General features: G+C 38.6%; 1 protein-coding gene across 1 annotated transcript in view; it reads left to right on the forward strand.

Moving 5' to 3' along the window:
• The first annotated feature begins 11,099 nt into the window (after positions 1–11,099).
• Positions 11,100–20,983, forward strand: part of Lars1 (leucyl-tRNA synthetase 1) — a 68,395-nt gene continuing 58,511 nt past the window's right edge. Inside the window, exons 1-2 of the mRNA XM_027927739.2 lie at positions 11,100–11,275; positions 20,838–20,956. Of these exons, the coding sequence (XP_027783540.1) occupies positions 11,270–11,275; positions 20,838–20,956 (125 nt within the window). The 5' untranslated portion in view covers positions 11,100–11,269. The remainder of the gene's footprint in view (positions 11,276–20,837; positions 20,957–20,983) is intronic.

Here is a 20,983-nt window from a genome sequence, read left to right on the forward strand (position 1 = left end):
TTTTTTTTTTTTTTAGATTGAATCGATCTTTTGGGATTTGGACACATCAAATAATAAAATCTTGTGCTTGTGTGCCAGGCACTCTGCCATGTGACTTTACATGAATTAATTTTCAGTTCCTGCAAAAGAAACAATCTGTGAGGTGAACAGAGAACCCACATCCTGGGAGCAAATTTTTACCCCTCACACATCAGATAGGGCACTAATCTCTAGGATATATAAAGAACTCAAAAAGCTAAGCATCGAAAAAACAAATAACCCAATCAACAAATGGGCCAAAGACCTGAACAGACACTTCTCAGAAGAGGATATACAATCAATCAACAAATATTTGAAAAAATGTTCATCATCTCTAGCAATCAGAGAAATGCAAATCAAAACTACTCTAAGATATCATCTCACTCCAGTCAGAAGGGCAGCTATTATGAAGACAAACAACTATAAGTGTTGGTGAGGATGTGGGGAAAAAGGTACACTCACACATTGCTGGTGGGACTGCAAATTGGTACAGCCAAAAGGGAAAGCAGTATGGAGATTCCTTGGAAATCTGGGAATGGAACCACCATTTGACCCAGCTATATCTCTCTCCTTGGACTATACCCAAAGGACTTAAAAACAGCATACTACAGCGACACAGCAACATCAATGTTTATAGCAGCACAATTCACAATAGCTAAACTGTGGAGCCAATCTAGATGCCCTTCAGTGAATAAATGGTTTTAAAAAAATGTGGCATATATACACAATGAATGGAATTTTACTCAGCATTAAAAGAGAATAAAATCATGGCATTTGCAGGTAAATGGATGCAGTTAGAGAAGATAATGCTAAGTGAAGTTAGCCAATTCCCAAAAAACAAATGCCTAATGTTTTCTCTGATATAAGGAGGCTGACTCATAGTGGGATAGGGAGTGGGAGCATAGGAGAATTAGGTGAATTGAGATAAGGAAGAGGGTTGGGAGGGAAAGGGAAGTGGCAGGGGATTAGCAAGGGTGGTAGAATGTGATGGACATGATTATCCAAAGTACATGTATGAAGACTCGAATTGGGTGTCAACATACTTTATATATAAACAGATATGAAAAACTGTGGTATATATGTGTAAAAAGAATTGTAATGCAAAAAAAAGTACATGTATAAAGGCATGAATTGACATGAACATACTCTATATACAAATATATGAAAAATTGTATTCTGTATGTGTAATAAGAATTGTAATGCATTCCGCTGTCATGTATTTAAAAAAATAAAATCAATAAAACTAAAAAAAAAGAAAGAAAGAAAGAAATATTGTTTGAAAACTTATCATAGGAAAAGCCCTATTATAGACCCTGGGGATAGATCAATGAAAAAAAAAAAATAGGGATTCTTGAGAAGATCTATTTTAGCAGGATGAGAATGGTGACAAACAGCTATACAATATGTCAAGTGGGATATATTTTATACAAAACAATGAGACAAAGTGAGGGAATAGGGAATGATAGGGATGGGAAAAAAACTCTTTGAGCTCTGGCCTAGAGGTAATAAGGTATTAGTTTGTGGATATTTTGAAAAGCAGCTTTCCAAGGAAGTGCAAAGACCCTGAGGTAGGAACTTGCTTGGCAAATCTGAAGAAAAGCAGGAGGCAGTGGGATTGGAACAGAGTGAATCAAGAGGAAAGTGATGGGTTAGCTAGGTAATTAGAGGTCAGATCATAAAAAACTTTGTTAAGCTAAGAGCTCTGGATTTGAATACTAAGGGAGACCGGAAGACATTTAAGGTTTTAAGAAGAGGAATGAAATGATCTAACCTACCTTTTTAAAAAAAATGTAATCACTGCAACTGCTCTATGGCCATCAGAGTCCAGGGGGCATAAGTGGAAGTAAGTAGGGAAAATAGGAGACGAGTGTGATCATCCAAACAAGAGATAATGCTAGTTTGGACTAAACTCATGGTGAGAAGTTGGACTCTGGATTTATTTTGAAGATAAAGCCCCCATTTTTGCTAACAGATTAATTATGGATCTAAAAGACAAAGAAAAAATCAAGGATGACACCCAAGTGTTTGTCCTGAGCATCTGGCCTGAGATGGGGGGAAATGATGGAAGAGAAGGTTTAGAACATTGCTAATTGATCCCGAATTCAGTTTTAGACATTGTGGTAGCCAGCTTCAAGACATTGCCCTGCCCCCCTGTTTTTCCTCTCCCCCTTCAGACCCTCAGGTACTTTCCTCTCACATTGGATCAGTGCCAGTCTGTGTGACCAACAGAGTATCCCTGAAGTGACAATGGTGACTTATGAGTCTAAGGGTTTTTTTTGTTTTTATTTTTTAGTTGTAGTTGGACACAGTATCTTTATTTATTTATTATTATGTGGTGTTAAGGATTGAACCCAGGGCCCCACACATGGTAGGTGATGCTCTACCGCTGAGCCACAATCCCAATCCGAGTTTAGGTTATTAAAAGCATTTATTTTCTACCTTGGACCTCTTGTTCTGGAAAGCCAGTTGCTATGTTGTGAGACAGCCCATTAGAGAAGTCCACATTGAGAAAAACTGAAACCTCTTACCAATATCATGAACTAACTTTCCAGGTTTATGGGGGCTCATGTTAGAAGCAGATCCTCTAGCCTCGGTCAAGCTTCAGATAGATGACTATACTTCTAGCCAATATCTGACTGTGATATCATAAAAAAAAAAAAAAACCCAGGCCCATCAAAGTGTTCTAAAACTCCCAACTTCCACAAACTCCTAGAAACAATAAATAACTTGGTTTTAAACCATTAAGTTTTGGGAAATTATTTTGGGCAGCAATAGTAATTAATATAAAAATCTAAGTAATGTTGAGTAGGTAGTGGGATCAGTAAATCTAGACTTCATGAGAAGAGTTGGGTCTGGAATTAAAATTTATTAGCCTGCAAATTGTGTTTAAAGCCAGATATTTTAGTTATCTTGAAAGTGAGTAAGTTTAGAATGGAAGGCCATTAGGGCATTCCCCTGTATAGAGGAGAGGTGAGGACTATTCAGTAATCAGAAGGCAAAGCCAGAGGAAAAAACAGAGAAGAAACATTATTCAAGAAAGTTGGAATTTTTAAGTGTATCAACTCGAGTTCATGGGTCAAGTCAGATGAGGACAGAGAACTGACCACTGGATTTGACAGCAGGGGGTAATTGATGAGCTGGACAATTCCACAGAGGAAAGGAGGTGAACATGTGATTGAAAGGGGTTGAGGACAGAAATTAGACAACATATGGCAGTTCTCTTGAAGAGTATTATTGTAAATGGAAATAAACCACCAATGAAAGTACCAGAAGGTATTGTGAGGTAGAGAGAAGGATGGGGTTTGTTACTATTTTGGTTTCCCCTGCTTGTCTGCTTGTTTGCATAGAAGATATATGAATATGGATAGGTACAATCTAGAGAGAGAAAATATAATGGTGCAGGTGAGGTGAGCAACTTGGGAACAAAATCTCTAAGCATGCAAAAGATAATGGGGTTTAGTGTACAAATGGAATATAAGTCTTAACAGAAACCTTAATTATTCATCATAAGTGCAAAAACAGAGCCCATATTGGTAGGTAATGATATGATGGAAATGCGGTAAAAGAAACTCATGGAAGTTCCTCACTAAATGCTTCCAGGTTTTCAGTGAATTCAGAAGCAATCATCAGGAGCTGGGCATGGTAGTGCACTGTAATCCCAGTGACTTGGAAGGCTGAAGCAGCAGGACTATTTGTTTGAAACCAGCCTCAGAAACTCAGTGAGACCTCATCTAAAAATAAAACAGTGCCAGGGATGTTGCTTGGTGGTAGGATGTTCTTGGGTTCAATCAATCCCCAGTACCATGAAAAAAAAAAAAAAATCAATCACCAATTTAGTGTAAAGAGGGGTTTCTGGATGTTTGAGTCAGATTGTCTTTTTGGAGGCAGGGGGGTACCAGCGATTGAATTCAGGGCACTCAAACATTGAGCCACATCGCCAGCTCTATTATGTATTTTATTTAGAGACAGGGTCTTACGGAGTTGCTTACTGCTTCACTGTTGCTGAGGCTGGCTTTGAACTCATGATCCCCTTGCCTCAGCCTCCTGAGCTGTTGGGATTACAGGTGCAGATTGTCATTTTTAGCTCTGGTTCTGGGGATTGGACCCACAACCTTGTGCATGCTGGTCAAGTGCTCTACCAATTGAGTCTGGATGTTTATGGAGAGAAGTTATCAAGAGAAAATTTATTTTGCTTTTTTTTTTTTTTTTTTTAACCTAGGCTGGCTTGAACTTGTAGTCCTCCTGCTTCAGTCTCCCCAGTCTTTGTGACTACAGGCATTACTACCCAAACCAGTTAGTTTTTCAGATATTTTAAGCTCCTTCCCACCATGGAGCCTGTGCTCTTGTATTTATTGGTCCTTTCTTCCTGGAATTATTTTCCTCACATCTTTGGATGGAAAGACCTCTTCATGAGAAGAGTTGGGTCTGGAGTTGGGTCTCCACACCTTTTTGAGAAGGCCTTCCCTGACTATCCAATCTAAATTAATACTCTATTTCTTTGCCCTACTTATTCTAAATAATATCATCCTGGGGGCTGGGGATGTGGCTCAAGCGGTAGCACGCTCGCCTGGCATGCGTGTGGCCCGGGTTCGAGCCTCAGCACCACATACAAACAAAGATGTTGTGTCCGCCGATAACTGAAAAATAAATATTAAAAAAAAATTCTCTCTTTCTCTCTCTCTCTCTTAAAAAAAAAATCACCCTGTTTTATCTTTGTCATAGCGGTTTTTACTATCCGAAATAGTTTTTTTTTTTACTTATTAATGCTCTCTACTCCACCCCAACTAGAACATCTTCATAAAGTCAGGTATTTTGTCTTCAGTTATATCTGTATTGCTAGCATAAAACCCCTAAGATGTAACAGATGATCAATAAATATTTAATGAATAATCTAACATAATCATTACAACAATATTACTAAATAAGTACTATTATTATGATATTGTAGGCCAAAATCAAGTAATTTGCCCAGGGTCACACAAAAATTGAGTATAGGGGGATCCATGATTTAAAATCAGGCAATTGGACATTAGAGTCCATGCTCCCAGATATTACATGAGAAAGATAGTAGTCTTCTTTTTTGGGGGGTAGTGGATACTGGTGATTGAACCTAGGGCTGCTTTACAATTAAGCTATATCCCGGCCCTTTTTATTTTTAATTTTAAGACAGGTTCTCACTAAGTTACTGAGGGTCTCCTTAAGTTTCTGAGGCTGCCCTTAAATTTGTGGTTCTCTTGCCTCAGCTTCCTGAGTTGTTAGAATTACAGGTGTGTGCCACCCTGTGCAGCAAGATAGTAGTCTTCTGGTTAATAAGATATTGAGAACCTGAAGCAGAGCATGGTGGCACACTCCTGTAATCCAGTTACTTGGGAGGCTGAGGTAGAAGGATTGAAAGTTCAATGCCAACCTAGACAAGTTAGTAAGAACTTGTCTCAAGGCAAAATAACTTTTTTTGGGACTGGGGATGTAGTAGTAGAGTGTTTGCCTAGCTTGTGCAAGGAGGCACTAGGTTCTATTTCCAATAATGCAAAAAAAAAAAAATTGGGGGGGCCTAATTAACAGGGGGTGGAGAGGGGGACATGATCCTGGTTGTTTCCCTAATTTATAGTGTAGATCAGTCTAGTTTCATGATATAATAGAAACAGGAACCTTAAACATCATAAATGCACAAAATAAAAATTTAAAACTAGTTAGTAAGATTGAAATTTCAACAATATGTTAGTAGTTATTTTTTTTTTCTTCCTTTCTTTTTCTGTTATGGAGTCCTTGGACTATTCCACACTGATGATGATGATAATGGTAGTGGCAATAAGGATAGTAGGCTGTTTGGGAACTACAAACAGTGTTTTGATGACTCAGGTGTCACATTGCCCATATGAGCCCATGACATAGGGTTCAGTGCTCTGTGGAATGTTAACAAGAGGGCAGGCTGAATCTTATGGACCCTGAGTCTGCAGTTGTATAGAATGAGTGAGTGATTTCTAATTCCTCAGGATCACAATATCCCACTTTAGAAGAAAGGTAGACATTATAGAGGCTTTTCAAAATTTTTGCATCTGAGCAGTGCAATTTCTCTAATTTGGTTACATTTGTTTAAATAACAAGGCAGTCTCCCTGAGTAACATAGCTACTGTTCCTAGCTAGCTCATGTCAATCAGATTTAGAATTTTCACTAATTGATTGACCAAACTGGCTTCCAGTGGTCTCCACATTTTAATTTTATTTTTATTTTTGGAGCCTGGGATTGAACCTAGGGACATTTAACCACTGAGGCACATCCCCAGGCCTTTTTACTTTTATTTTGAGACAGAGTCTCCCTAAGTAATTTAGGGACTTGCTAAGTCCATGAGGCTGATTTTGAACTTGTGATCCTCCTGCCTTAGGCTCCTGAGCTGTTGGGAATATAGGTGTGCATCATCTATTTTCTTGCTTGCTTGACTATTTGATATTTCTTTCTTTGGTACTGGGGATTGAACTCAGGGGCACTCAACCACTGAGCCACATCCCCAGCTCTATTTTGAACTTTATTTAGAGACAGGGTCTCACTGAGTTGTTTAGCACCTCGCTTTTGCTTAGGCTGGCTTTGAACTCTCCATCCTCCTGTTTCAGCCTCCAGAGCCGCTGGGATTATAGATGTGCGCCACCACGCCTGGCTGTTTAATATTTCTTGAGCACTTACTGAGTACCAGGCATTGGTTAATCACCTTGCTTGGTAAAGCTCGTTTTATTCTCACAGCAAGCTGAAGAGGTAGGTATTATCATTATCTACATTTTATATGGGAGGACTCATAGGTCCCCAGGGTTGAAGGAACTTGCCTAAAGTCATAGAACTAGAATGGGACAAGGCCTCATCAGACCCTGGCATTTGAATCCAAAGTCCATGAAACAACCACTGAGCATAGTACCTTCCTCCACTGAAGTTGCACAGAGGAATTCCAGCATCAACTAAGCTCCTGAGTTCTAGAAGGCTTTTATATTTCTACTCTTTGTGTCATTTAAAAGATTTTTTTTCAAGTACTGGGGATTGAACCCTGGGGCACTCTATCATTGAGCTACATCCCTAATGTTATTATTATTATTATTTTTTTTTGAGACAGGGTCTTGCTAAATTGCTGGGGCTGGCCTTAAACTTGGGATACTCCTGCCTCAGCCTTCCCAGTTGCTGAGATTATACTCATGCACTACTGTGCCCAGCAAAAAACAAGTATTAACTATTCTAGAAGTGTAAAGATAAAGGTAGAACATGTAGTACCTTGTGTCTGAGAAAAAAATAATTTAGGAACTAAAGGTGTATAATAGGGTAAGGAGGTAGTCACTAGGAGCCACATGCCTGAGGAACAGAAATATCCAAAGAAGTTCTCATAATTCTTTCTTCAGAGGACCCTGTCATATGGAGAAGTTAGGTAAATATGGATAAAAAGCATATACAAAAGGACTCAAAGACATGCCAAAATTAATTATAGTCTGTGGATCTAAATTTAGAAATGTTGACTATTTACTGAATTGAGTGGTGTAACTAGTAGGGCAAGTTTGGGGGAAAAATCAGGGAGCAATTGAGTTCTGTTAAGTAGTTTTGAAGAATGACTGCCATATGGTTCGATGGTCTGAAAGGGTATGTCATACAATTATATGATGTTAACCAGCTCAGTTAAGCCAGGAAAGAGTTTTATAGAGTACAGGTATCCTTTTTTTTCCATTTTAATCATTGTTTTAGTTTCCTTAAAACAATGTTAACAATAGCTGACTTTTAAAAGTTTATTATTTTAAAATTTAAATTAAATTTTTTTTGAGGTACTAGGAACTGAGCCCAGTGATCCTCTACCACTATATTTCTATATCTCTATCCCACACCCCATATTTTTTCATATTGAGATAGGGTCTTACTAAATTGCCCTGGCTGGCCTTGAACTTACCATCCTCTTGTCTCACCCTCCAGAATAAAAGGAATTACAGATGCGTGTCACCAAGACCAGCAAAAATGTCTGACATTTTAAAGTGCTGAGTATATGCCAGACATATTCATGATGTCCATATGCATAAACAGGGTTCATATGCTTATTATTTCTTTAATTCTCATAGCTGTACTATGAGCTACATACTATTATCACCTTTAGTGTTTAGTTGAATTGCTTGATGTCACCCATCTAATAAATGATGAACTGGATCTGTTTGACTTCGAGCCTGAGCTCTATCTACTATGCTTGCTTGTTTCCTTTCTTGCTTACTTTTCTTCATACTGGGGATGGAAACCAAGAGCACTTTATCACTGAGTTACATCCCCACCCCTTTTTATTTTTTAATTTTGAGATAGGTTCTCACTAAGTGGCTGAGTCTGCCTACAAACTTGCAATCCTCTTGCCTCAGCCTCTTGAGTCACTGGGATTACAGGTGTACGCCACTGTGCCTGGCTATTGTACTACCTTTCTAATAAAATTTATCTAAAGAAGGTATTCCACATGGGCTAGCAAATTTCTGAGGCTAGCCTCAAACTTGCTATCTTCCTGCCTCAGCCTCCTAAGTCTCTGGGATTATAGGTATGCACCACTTTATTGTCCCTGGCCCAAAAAATGATTTTTGGAGGAATCTTAGTCATTAAAATAGGAATATTTATAAGAATAAATTTGGAAGCATGAGGGCAGGTTGTACATAATTTTTTTTAAAATTTTTTTTAAAGAGACAGTGAGAGAGAGAATTTTTTAATATTTGTTTTTTAGTTCTCGGCAGACACAACATCTTTGTTTGTATGTGGTGCTGAGGATCGAACCTGGGCCCCACACATGCCAGGCGAGCGCGCTATTGCTTGAGCCACATCCCCAGCCCCACATAATCTGTAATCATATAATTGCCTTTTTATTTTCTGCTTTAATGTCTTTTTTTTTTTTCACGGTCAGAGTGGAAAGTAGAAGTTTATTAAAGGACAGCAGAAAAGACTTCTCCCGGAGGAAGAAGGGGACCCAAGAGATGGAATCCCCTGCTTTAATGTCTTATGCCCATTAGAATGTAAGCTCCATGAAGGCAGTAACCATGTTTGCCTTGTTCCCTACTCTATTTCAGTTCTATGTAGGGTTCATGGGAAGTATTCAATAAATATTTGTTATATGAATAATTGCAATTACCAATGTGAATTGGAAGGAGATGAATCAAAAATGACAGCTAATACAGGTTAGGGCAGAATTGGAACAGGAAAGTAAAACCTAAGTTAGAAGAGCTGTGGAGCATGAGATTCTTTTATTTTGTACCAGGGACTGAACCCAGGGAGCCTAGTCACTGAGTCACATCCTCAGCTCTTTTTATTTTTTACTTTGAGACAGATTCTGGCTAAGTTGCCTTAGGGCCTCTCTAAGTTTCTGAGGCTGGCTTTGAACTTGAGATCCTCCTGCTTCAGCCTCCTGAGTTGCTGGGATTACAGGCATGGGCCATTGCATGTGCCTGAGATTCTCATATTCATTTAAACAATACTTATGAGGTACCTGTCATGTGCCAGAAACTGTACTAGGCACAATCTTTGCTGTTTTGGAGCCTGTAGTCTGGTGCCAAACAAACAGGCAATTATGGTATACATCTGTAATCCCAGCTACTCCGGAGGCTGAGGCAGGAAGATTGCAAGTGCCAGGTCAACCTGGGCAAATGAGACCTGTCTCAAAACAAAATAAAGAGGGATGTGGATGTAGCTCAGTGGTAAGATGTTTGCCTAGCATGTGGGAGGCCCTGGTTCACTCTCCAGTACTACAAACACAAAGCAACATCAAACAAACAAAACTAGGCAATTAAATTTAGTGAAATTAATTTTCCAAGGGAGGTACTTAGGGGATACTTAGAGGAATTTCTAGGTACTTTAACCCAGACTTGGGCCATCAGTATGCAATTTCTAAATTGTTAGTAGCTAAATGAAGAGGGTGTGGAAAGTTATGGGGAGTATTTAAATGTTTAAAAGCCCAGAGTCAGGAGAGCCAATGGTGGATTCTCTATAACTTAAGGTTCCGTTTTAACTTTCTCTATGCAATACGTTTTCATTGAGACTATCTCACATGCCAGGCATTGTGTTAAGCCATCATTAAATCTGTATTTTAAAACTAGTTGTTAAAAATATGAAAAAAAAATTTTATTTAGTTCTTTTCGTAGACACACCTGAGCTGTTGCCCCTCACCCTCTTAAAGTCCTTTGTAGATGCCTAATGTTGAAGGGATTAATGAATAAACTCCTGAGCAACTAATCTGACCACCAGAAAGTAGAAGCCTTGTATCAGTGCTGTACTTTTTTAAAAATATTTTTTTTTTAGTTGTAGATGGACACAATATCTTTATTTATTTTTCTGTGGTGTTGAGGATTGAACCCAGTGCCTCACCAGCGCAAGGAAGGTGCTGTACCACCGAGTTCCAGCCCCAGCCCTCAGTGCTATATTTTAATAAAAAATAAAACTTTTTGCAATGATGGAAATGTTCTATACCTGCACCATACAGCCACTAGCCACTTGAAATGTGGCTTGTGCGACTGAAGAAATATTAAAATTTACTTAATGTTCATTATTTTGAGTTTAAATTGTCACACCTAAGTAGAAACTACTGCATTACACAGATTTGCCTTGGGTGATACTGCTGCTTAAATGGATTAGTCCGGCACCGTAAACTGGTGGAAAATTTTTGGTCCCTTACCTAAAAACGTAGATTGTTACTAAAAGGCTATAAAATGTTTAAATGTGAGCTGTTGAATGCCACAGACAGTAACTAATATCTATGCATAGTGGTAAGTCATAATTAGCACCTCAGTCAATGAACAGTAATTAACTTCGCATTCTGGCATCCTGACAGACACCCAGCTCGACAGGGTGAAAAGGTTGAAGTCCCTAACTCCACCTCTCCAGCGTCGGCTCGCGGCATCCAGCGATCCCGAACTGCATCATGGGTTTTGTAGTTTACGTGAGCAAACGTAACTTCCGGTGTCACCTCTGAGTGGATCCATTCACGGCTGACTTCCGGTAGTCCGCTGTGTTTTGGGAACTGTAGTCAGCAGGTGTCTATGGGACGTCGGCTTTCCTCGCTTGGAAACTACACTTCCCGGCGGGCCGTGAGATGCACCCGGCTGTAGTTAGTTACTGGTGAACGGGGCGATTGCCTCAGCAGGTGTTAAGTGTGTGCTTTAGTGTCGTGGATAGCCTGGCTTTTCTGAGAGGGAGGGGAAAGGTTGTAACCACTCCTTTGAGGGGATCACCGGGGTCACTGTCGTGGATTTCCAGAGTCGGCTGGGCGGCGCCATGGCTGTGAGTTTGGGCGGGAAGAACCCTCTGGGTCGGGCGCTGGAACCGTGTTGTTCCGTGGCTGGGGACTCTCCATGTGCTGTCCTCGTCGACTCGAGGGGAAAAATATTTTCCTAAAAGGCTTTTCTCTCTACGCTTAAGGCGCGGGTGTTCTGCAGGATTGATTGCCTTTTCTTGCGAGCTGATGAACCAGGAACTGAATGTCTAGCTTTACAGACTATTTGAGTGTCATATGTGAAACATCACTGGATTTTTTGTTGTTTGTTCCTGGGGATCTTTACCACTGAGCTACGTCCCCAGCATCCCCTTTTTTAAATTTTTATTTTGAGGCAGAGTCTCGCTAAGTTAATGAGACTGGCTTCCAATTTGCAGTCCCCCTGCCTCTGCCTCCCAAGTCCCTGGGATTACAGGCGTAAGCCATCGCACCCCTACATCACTGGAGCTTTAAAGAGAGTGGTGGAGAGAGAGAAGTATGTAAGGTTGACTCGCCTTACAGCAAAAAATTGAGCGCCTCTCTGTCAGACAAAAATCTTTGTTTTCAGGAGGTTTTACGAGCGTGTGTTGGCGACATACTAAATTATTTAGAAAAATAGTATATCGGGTGCGGATAAGCGGTATGGAGAAAAATAGAGCAGAAAGTAGGGCTAGGGGCAATGGCGTGAGAATACAGTTGCAATTGTATTTTTTAATTTAGTTTTTGTTCAGGCGATTTAGCCCAGGGGGCGTTTTTGCCACTGAATACCACTGAACTACATTCCCAGCCCTTTTTAATTTTATTTTCTTTTAAAGTTATTTTTTAAGTTGTAGGTGGACACAATACCTTTATTTTTATTTATTTATTTTTATGTGGTGCTGAGGATTGAACCCAGCGCCTCACCCGTGCTAGGCGAGCGCTTTACCGCCGACTAACAAATCCAGTCCCTAATTTTTATTTTGAAACGCGGGTTCTCAAAGTTGCTTATGGCATCGCTAAATTGCCGAGGCTGGCTTCGTATTTGCTATCCTCCTTTCTCAGCCTTCTAAGCAGCTGGGATCATAGACGTGTGCCTGCGCCGTTTGCCAAGCAATTTAAAAAGGCTGGTCAAGCAAAGCTTTACTAAGGACGCATCAGGAAAGAGATAAATGAGCAAGCCTTGCAACTGAAAAAGAGCTTTCCAGGCAGAAACAATAGTGAGGGTTTTATGGCTAAAGGACAGTGATCCAGGGGGAGACATTGTATTCATTCCCTGGTTCAATTTCCAATATTACAAAACAAAACAGAGATTATCATTGATTACTGGGTTGAGGGGAAAAGGTAGTTAGAGGTAAAACCAAAGAGATCAGTAATAAGAGTTCTGAGTAATCAGTTGAGAGAGGATGGGTACTTGGGCCAGGATAGAAGTAAGAAAGAAGAAATGATTGAATTCTAGATATATTCTGAAGGTAGAGCCAATAAGATTTGCTGATGGATTCAATGTTGAAGATTTAGAGAGTTGTGGGAAAAGCAGGGTTTGGTTGGGGTGTGTGTGGGATTGGAGATTCTTTTTTTCAGAACTGTAAAGTTCAGGTTGCTTTTAGGTATTTGAGATGGATTTGAGTAGGTATTAGACCTGTGAATTTGAAGATCAGAGGAAAGATGGGGGTCTATTTTCTTTATTTACTGGTACCAGTGTTTGTACCCAGGTTACTTTACCACTGAGCTACATCTTCAGCCCCTTTTTTAATTTTGAGACAGGGTTTCAGTAAGTTGCTGAGGGCTCACTTAATTTGCTGAGGCTGGCCTTGAACTTGCAATCCTGTCAGCCTCCAGAGTTGCAGGCCACCACACCTGGCAATATTGCTTATATTTAAAGCCATGGGACTGAGCAGGGCACAGTGGAGCATGCCTATAATCCCAGCTACTCCAGAGGTTGAGGCAGGAGGATTACAAATTTGAGGTCAGTTTCAGCAATGTAGTGAGACCCTGTCTCAAATTAAAAAAAATAAAAAAGGACTGAGGGTATAGTCCAGTAATAAAGTGCCCCTAAATTTAATCTCCAATAATAAAAACAAAGCAAGCCATAGGACTAGATGAAGTTACCAAGGTATACCTTAGGGATTTTGGAGGCTTAGGCAGGAGAAATGCAAGGCCAGCCTCAGCAACTTAGTTATTAGACCCTGTCTCAAACATAAAAGGGGTGGGGGATATGTCTCAGTGGTAAAGTGCCCCTGGTACCAAAAAAGAAAAAAAAAAAAAAAAAAGGAAAAGGAATTAGCCAGTAGAAAAGAGAATGAAGCCAAGTATGGTGGCCCATGCCTGTTACCTGTAATCCCAGCAATTTGAGGGGCTGAGGTAAAAGGATTACACATTTGAAGCTAGTCTCAGCAATTTAGGAAGACCCTAAGCAACTTAGTGAAATCCTGTCTCAAAATAAAAAATAAACAAAGTGGTTAAGTGTCTCTGGTTTCAATCCTTGGTACTAGAAAAAAGAAAAATATCCAGGTGTAGTTAGTCATTATTGTATTGAACAATATGCATTTATTTTTTAATGAAAAAAAAATTTTTTTAGTTGTAGATGAAAAATACTTTTTTTTAAAAAAAATTTGCTTTTATGTGGTGGGGAGGATTGAACCCAGGATTGAACGCTCTGCCACTGAGCCACAACCCCAGCACTGCCCCTCCCCCCAAACAATATGCATAATTAAAGTTTGAGAATAACTGACCTAGAATAAGAAGGAGTGACAGACTGGCTTCCAGAAATTAGTAGCACTGCATGGAATCATTTGAACTTAATTAATTTAAATTAAGATCATTCATTTTCGTTTAGTGATTTCCTTCTGCCACTTTCAGCTGCCCAGGTGAAGGAGCAGAGAAGGTGGATAGGAGAGTTGGGCTTTTGTTAGGTAAAACCAGGAGTGATTGTGTAGATGTATAAGGGAGGAAAGTGAAGATGTTGGACAAGATGGGGTGGCAAACTAATGATTAATGAGAAAGGGGTCAAAATCCCAATAGAGTTGAAGAATTTTTGCAGTTGGAATTCATGAAAGATCTTCTGTGTGTTATATTGAAATCTTTTGAAATGATTATGTGGCTATTGAAATCATCGAAATTATGAGATAAGTAGTGTTATAGAGGGTGACAATGACCCAGGAACCAAAAACCTTAAGAAAGGAGGGTGTAAGATAGGGTTTATTTTCTTCATTCGGGATCAGGGGATTTGTTCTACAATGTGAAATATCCTTAAGTAAAAAGCAGTATTTATATTCATAGAATACCAATTTGCAGTTTACAAAAGTTTCTAGTGTGTAGGAACTAGACTATAGAGAGAGAGAGCACTGAACAGTTCGACAGGTGACCTGGGTAGAACCTGTTTTGAGCTCTACAGCTGGTAAGTGGTGGAACCAGGATGCATGCAGAATTAGAAAAGGAAGCAGAAATAGGAATGAGAAAATAAAGCTATTTGTCCAGATTCCTCATTTACTGCCTTGATCTTTGAACTTCAGATTTGTTGTCTTTGAAAGAATAATTGCTTCTCAACCTACTTCTTAGACTTTTAAATAAATCAATTAAGTTAAATATTAATAAACGTGTCTTAACTGCAGAATGCCATGAATTAATGAAAAGATTTGTTTATTTCATTTATTTCATACGGGGGTGATTCTGCCCTGCAGAGAACATTTGCTATTGTTTAAAGACACTATCGGTAGTCCCAGCTCAGGGTGTGCTACTAGTTTCTAGTGGGTAGAAGCCAGGGCTGTTTTTAAACATCTTTCAGTGCACTGGACAGCTCTGGAAAACAGTTATCTGGCACAACATTAGTGCCAAAGTTTTAGGAACTCTGATCTAGTTAAATAATGTTTTATTTTTAAAATTTTTATTTTATTTATTTATTTTTTCCTATAGGGGATTGAACCCAGGGGTGCTTTAACGTTGTGCTATACCCACAGTCCTTTTTTTACTTTTTATTTTGAGACAGGGTCTCTCTGAATTGCTTAGGTCCTCTATAAGTTGCTTAGGCTGGTTCAAACTTGTGATCCTCTTGCCTTAACCTTCTGAGTAACTGGGATTACAGGCATGGGCCACCACGCCCAGCATTAACATTTTATTATCAATGAAGAAATTGAAGCTCACATTGATTAAGTGACATGCTCAGGGTTATATAGCAATTTGGTGCTGAGGCCAATATCAGGTTTCATTATGATTGACCTTTGAGGTACTTGAGACAAGTTATGAGAAGTAGAAAACCCAGAGAACTTTAATGAGTTTAGCATGCTCAATACAAGGAAAAGAGTTCTAAATGTTTGGAAGACTATTGCTTTCATACTTTAAGTGGGTGATGTGGTCATTTTTAAGCAAAAAATGTTTTCATGTAACTTACGAGTCAGTATCATTATTCTTGGTGCCGAGTTGACTATAATGATCTAAAAGTTCCTTCCTGCCGGTTTACAGTTCAATCAGGTGAAAATGTTTTAGGTGTTATTTGGTTACTTGTAGAGGAGTCAACTAAAGTTGCTTAAGGAGAAATTTAGTTAAGATATGGTGGGAATTCATTTGACTCAGGACTCCTAGGGTATGAGATACCCCTATACTTCATGAGGCCCTAGGAATTTATTTTCTTTGTAGGTTTCTTCCTCTTTAAAAATATTAAAAACTGTATTTTAACAACTATATTGTCATGAAGACACATTCATATTATATATTAAAATTTTTTGTTTGACTTCAAAGTTCATGTTTTCTCATGATTTTATAAGAAACTAAAACATTTTCATGAGTCCCTAAATAAGTGGTCTGTTAAGAATTGTACAGGATTTTTTTTTTTTTTTTTGGTACTGGAGATTGAACCCAGGGGCACTTAACTACTGAGCCTCGCCCCAACTCTTTATATATTTTATTTTGAGGCAGGGTCTCACTGAGTTGCTGAGGCTGTTGTCGAACTTGGAATCCTGCCTCAGCCTCCCAAATTGCTAGAATTATGGGCATGCACCACTTAATTTTTTTTGGATACCAGGGATTGAACTCAGGACCACTCAACCACTAAGCCACATCCCCAGCCCTATTTTGTATTTTATTTAAAGACAGAGTCTCACTGAGTTGCTTAGTGCCTTGCTTTAGCTGAGGCTGGCTTTGAATTCACAATCCCCTATCTTAGCCTCTTGAGCTGCTGGGGTTACAGGTGTGACCCCCGTGCCAGGTGTGCCACTACTTTTATATGGGCTGGGGTAGAAGAAAGTGACTTACTTTCTTCTACCCCAAACTCTTTTGCCAGAACCCAGTCACATATCTGTAATCTAACTGAATTTGCCTGGAAACCTAGAAAAATGTATTTAAATTGCTTTTACTGTACCCTAAGTAAGACTGGGTTTCTTTTTTTTTTAATATTTATTTTTTAGAAGTAGTTGGCCACAATATCTTTATTTTGTTTATTTATTTTTATGTGGTGCTGAGGATTGAACCCAGGGCCTCGCATGTGCTAGACGAGTGCTCTACTGCTGAGCCAAAATCCCAGCACCTGGGTTTCTGTTACTAAGGATGAAGGGGAGGAATGGATGTTGCACAGGCAACCTGTTGTCACTGCCATAGTGTATTTTAATAAGGTAGCCCTTGTATATTAGGATTGAAAACAGGGTTTTGTATATCTGAGACTAGAGAGACTATTAAGTTTTTTGGTGGGCTGGGAATGTGGCTCTGGTAGAGTACTGGCCTGTCATGAACAAGGCCTTGGCGTTAATCCCTAGTAGCTTCCGCCTGCCAATGTTGTTTTGCAGTGTAAATCAGGATCTAAATGAAAAGGTGACTGGTAGCAGCAGTGGAAAGGAGTGAACAGGTGCTGGGGCTTAACTCTTTCTGGGAAAAGGAAATCCTTATGTAACCATACTTAGTCTATATTTCTTAGTACCTTGATTCAAATGTGTAACCCAGTACCTAGTCCATGTTATTTCTTTATGGCCACAATATAAAAAAATTGGAATTCACTTTTTTAATTCAAATATTTACCAAGGGCCTACTATAACGTGAACATTGAGGATATACTGAGAAGCAAGACAGAATTCTTCTTCTTTTTTTTTTTTTTTAATGTTTCCATGTTCTGTATTGTCAGCCTTTAAATAAATCAGGCTCTCCTGATTACCTTTCTTTTTTTTTTTTTTTTTTTTTAAGAGAGAATTTTTAATATTTATTTTTTAGTTTTCGGCGGACACAACATCTTTGTTTTTGTATGTGGTGGTGAGGATCGAACCCGGGCCGCTTGCATGCCAGGCGAGCACGCTACCACTTGAGCCACATCCCCAGCCCCAAGACAGAATTCTTACCATGAAGAAACTTATAGTCTGATGGGGGAAACATTAGGACCACTATGTGATTAGTGCTAGCATAGGGGACATATTGATAGGTAGGAACATATTAAGAGGGATTTCCTGGGCTGGGGCTGTAGCTCAGTGGCAGTGTACTTGCCTAGCAAGTATGAGGCACTGAATTTGATCCTCAGCACCACATAAAGAAATAAAGGCATGCTGTCCATCTACAACTATAAAAAAATTAAAATAAAAAGAGATTTTGTGAACTTTTGGGGAATTGAGGCAGGTAGTAGCTGAGACCTGAAGGATGAGATAGCGAAACAAATAGATCCAAGCAGCATGAATAGCTTAAACAAGGGCCCAGAGGTGAGAGGGAGCATGACAACTTTGGGGAAATGCAGATGGTCTAATAGGCCCAGAGTGGGTGAGAGGTGGGAGGGGGAAAGAGGCTTGTCAGAGATGAGACAAGAAGGGCCTTGAACACAAGGTTTAAAAGTATGGACTTTATCTTAAGAGCAATAGAGAGCGCCTCTAGAGAGGAATTGACTTGATCAAATTTGAGTTTTGATTTCTATACATAGCAGTTATGATGTGATCAGGATTTAAAGAAACATTAATTTACTTGTTACTTTTATTTTCCTTTGGTTTTTGTTATACTCATGACTTTTTCAAATTATGGAATGCTTTTATATTTCCTCTCTGCTTTTAAGGCAAGGCTTTTAATTTTAAATCCATCATTTCAACTCCTTGTAAGCTGATATTTTTTCTGTTGCTTATACTTGTCTTTGATCTTACACATGCTTAAAAATAAAACATAGTAAATCATTCTTAGATTTAAATAAATAAAATGAAAAAAGGTAAAAACAGTTGATAAATTTATAGTAGAATCTTTCTTAATTTTAATACTACAATCTTGTGCAACATAATGATGTTTCAGTTAATGACAGACTGCATGTAGGTGGTGGTCCCATAAGATTATATAACTAGTGATGTCATAGTTATCTTATTTTGTGTAAGTATACTCCACAAAGTTTGCACAATAATGAAATTGCCTAAGAATGCATTTCTCAGCATGCGTTCCCATTATTTTTAAATAACATGTAAAAATATTAGTTATTTTTATTATAAAAGATATAAAGAAGATTTAAGACAGTTATTTTAGGTGTTTTTGATTGCACAGAATTTCTCTGTATAATACTTCATATTTGTGTAATCATTTAAAATAGCTGTCTAAGAATGCAGTATATCTGTGATGTGATAGGAAGGTTTTTTTTTTGATGCTAGGGATTGAACTCTGGGGACTTAACCACTGAGCCACATCCCCAGCCTTTTTTAATTTTTAATTTTGAGACAGGGTCTTTCTAAGTTGTTGAGGCTGGCTTTGATGCATAGGAAGCATTTATTAAATTGCTGTGTGCCAGGGCAGAGGAAAGACATGATTTAAAGGAGACTGAGATCCAGATGTTGGTTAACTTGGTGATGGCAGCCATCTTGTAATTTGTAAAAGTGTAAGTAGAAGCCAGGTATTTTCTCATTTGGAAATGCTGCAGAATCTGGAAATGGTAGTATGTAAGAAGCATAAGAAAGCCAGGTATGGTGGCATATGCCTGTAATCCCAGTGACTTGGAAGTTCGAGGCCAGAGGATCTCAAGTTTGGGGCCAGCTTTGGCAATTTAGATACTATCTCAAAATAAAAAATAAGAAGGTCTAGGGATGTAGCTCAGTAGAAGAGTATCCCTGGCTGGGTTCAATCCCCAGAATCCAAAAAAAAAAAAAGTAGAAGAAAATATAATTTTGGGTCAAATTTATACTAGACAATAAAACCGTAGAAACTAATACGAATTTTTCAAAACAGAATTAGATTTGTGTCTGGTCCATTGTCATTGTCTGTGTTCTACTTGCTGTTAGCAGCTAATTCATTTTCATAGAGAAAAATAAACTACAAATTAAGTTCTTAACCTTTTTTCCCCAAGGTGGAATGATTTTCTGTGTTCTTTTATTTTCATCCAATAGTGGTTTAAGGGATGATGGGATGTTGCCTGGTAGGTCCAGTACACTAATAAGAGACTTATTATTTTCTGTTTAAGATTGGCAGTCTATTACGCATTTTAGAGAGAAGTTCTTCATTAGTGCTTCCCTAAAAAAATATAGATGACTAATCCTTCCTCAGCCTGTACCCATTGGGACCCAGCTCCTTTGGTGGGCATAATTGTAGCTTGGCAAGCAGACAGGACTCTATCCTATACTTTGTTAAGTATTTATATATATTAACTAAATAAATAGGAACATTTGGTGACAGTGTTACATTGTAGTATCCAATTTAAAAAATATTTCAAAAGGTTTTTACATATGTAAGTAATTTTTTATTCTTTTAAAGATTTGAATTGGACAGATCATGATAACCCTAATTTATTTATTTTTTTTCTGCATGAGTAAAACTTTATTTTATGTATTCTGAGGGTAGAGGACACAGCTTAGGTCAAAAAAAGTTTTTTTGAGATGCCATGCACAATCTGAGTAGTCCCATGATCCAATTCTCTGACCTGTTTTTTAAAAGTTTGAATTTGTTTTAACTGATATGTAACACATAATAATGGGGTACTATGTGGTGTTTCAGTACACTTGTGCATTGCAATCAGGTTAAACATATCTATCTCCTCAAACAACACTATTTTGTGGCAAAAACATTAAAAATTGTCTTTTTTTAGGTTTTTGAGATATACAGTACACAGTTGCTATCTATAGTCACTTTATTGTGCAATAAACACTGAAACTACTTACTCTTATCTAATTGTAACTTAGTACCCATTGATTGACCTCTCCTTATTCTTCCTTCAACCTACTCTTCTTGGCCTTTGGCACCTGCTATTTTACTCTCAATTTCTCTTTTCTTCTTTATCATCATCATTTTTCTTTTTTTTTTTTTTGGTGTTACTGGTACTAAACTCAGAGGTGTTCTACCACTGAATTTATTCCTAGTCCTGTTTACTCTTTATTTTGAGTTAGGGACGTATTAAGTTGCCAAGGCTAGCCATGAACTTGCCATTCTCCTGCCTCATCCTTTCGAGTGAGTGGGATTACAGGTGTGAGCCAGTGTGCCTGGCTACTCTCAATTTCTCAGAGATCAGTAACTCTAATTTTTAGTCTTGTTCATTTACATTTCAAGATAACCATGGGAAAAATGGATCTATGAGTGAGCAACTCAGTTCTGTGTGAATCGAATCTCCTCCCCCGCCCCCCCCTTTTTTTTCCTTTTTAAAGCAATCCTGCTGAAGTATATAGTGGATTATTCTATTTCTTTTGTGTTTAATAGGAAAGAAAAGGAACAGCCAAAGTAGACTTTTTGAAGAAGATTGAGAAAGAAATCCAACAGAAATGGGATTCTGAGAAAGTATTTGAGATCAATGCATCTGATTTAGAAAAGCAGACCAAGTAAGTATCATTTGTGAAGTTCTGTAC

Source organism: Marmota flaviventris, chromosome 5 (assembly GCF_047511675.1).
Source record: "Marmota flaviventris isolate mMarFla1 chromosome 5, mMarFla1.hap1, whole genome shotgun sequence".
In the NCBI taxonomy this organism is placed as follows: domain Eukaryota; kingdom Metazoa; phylum Chordata; class Mammalia; order Rodentia; family Sciuridae; genus Marmota; species Marmota flaviventris.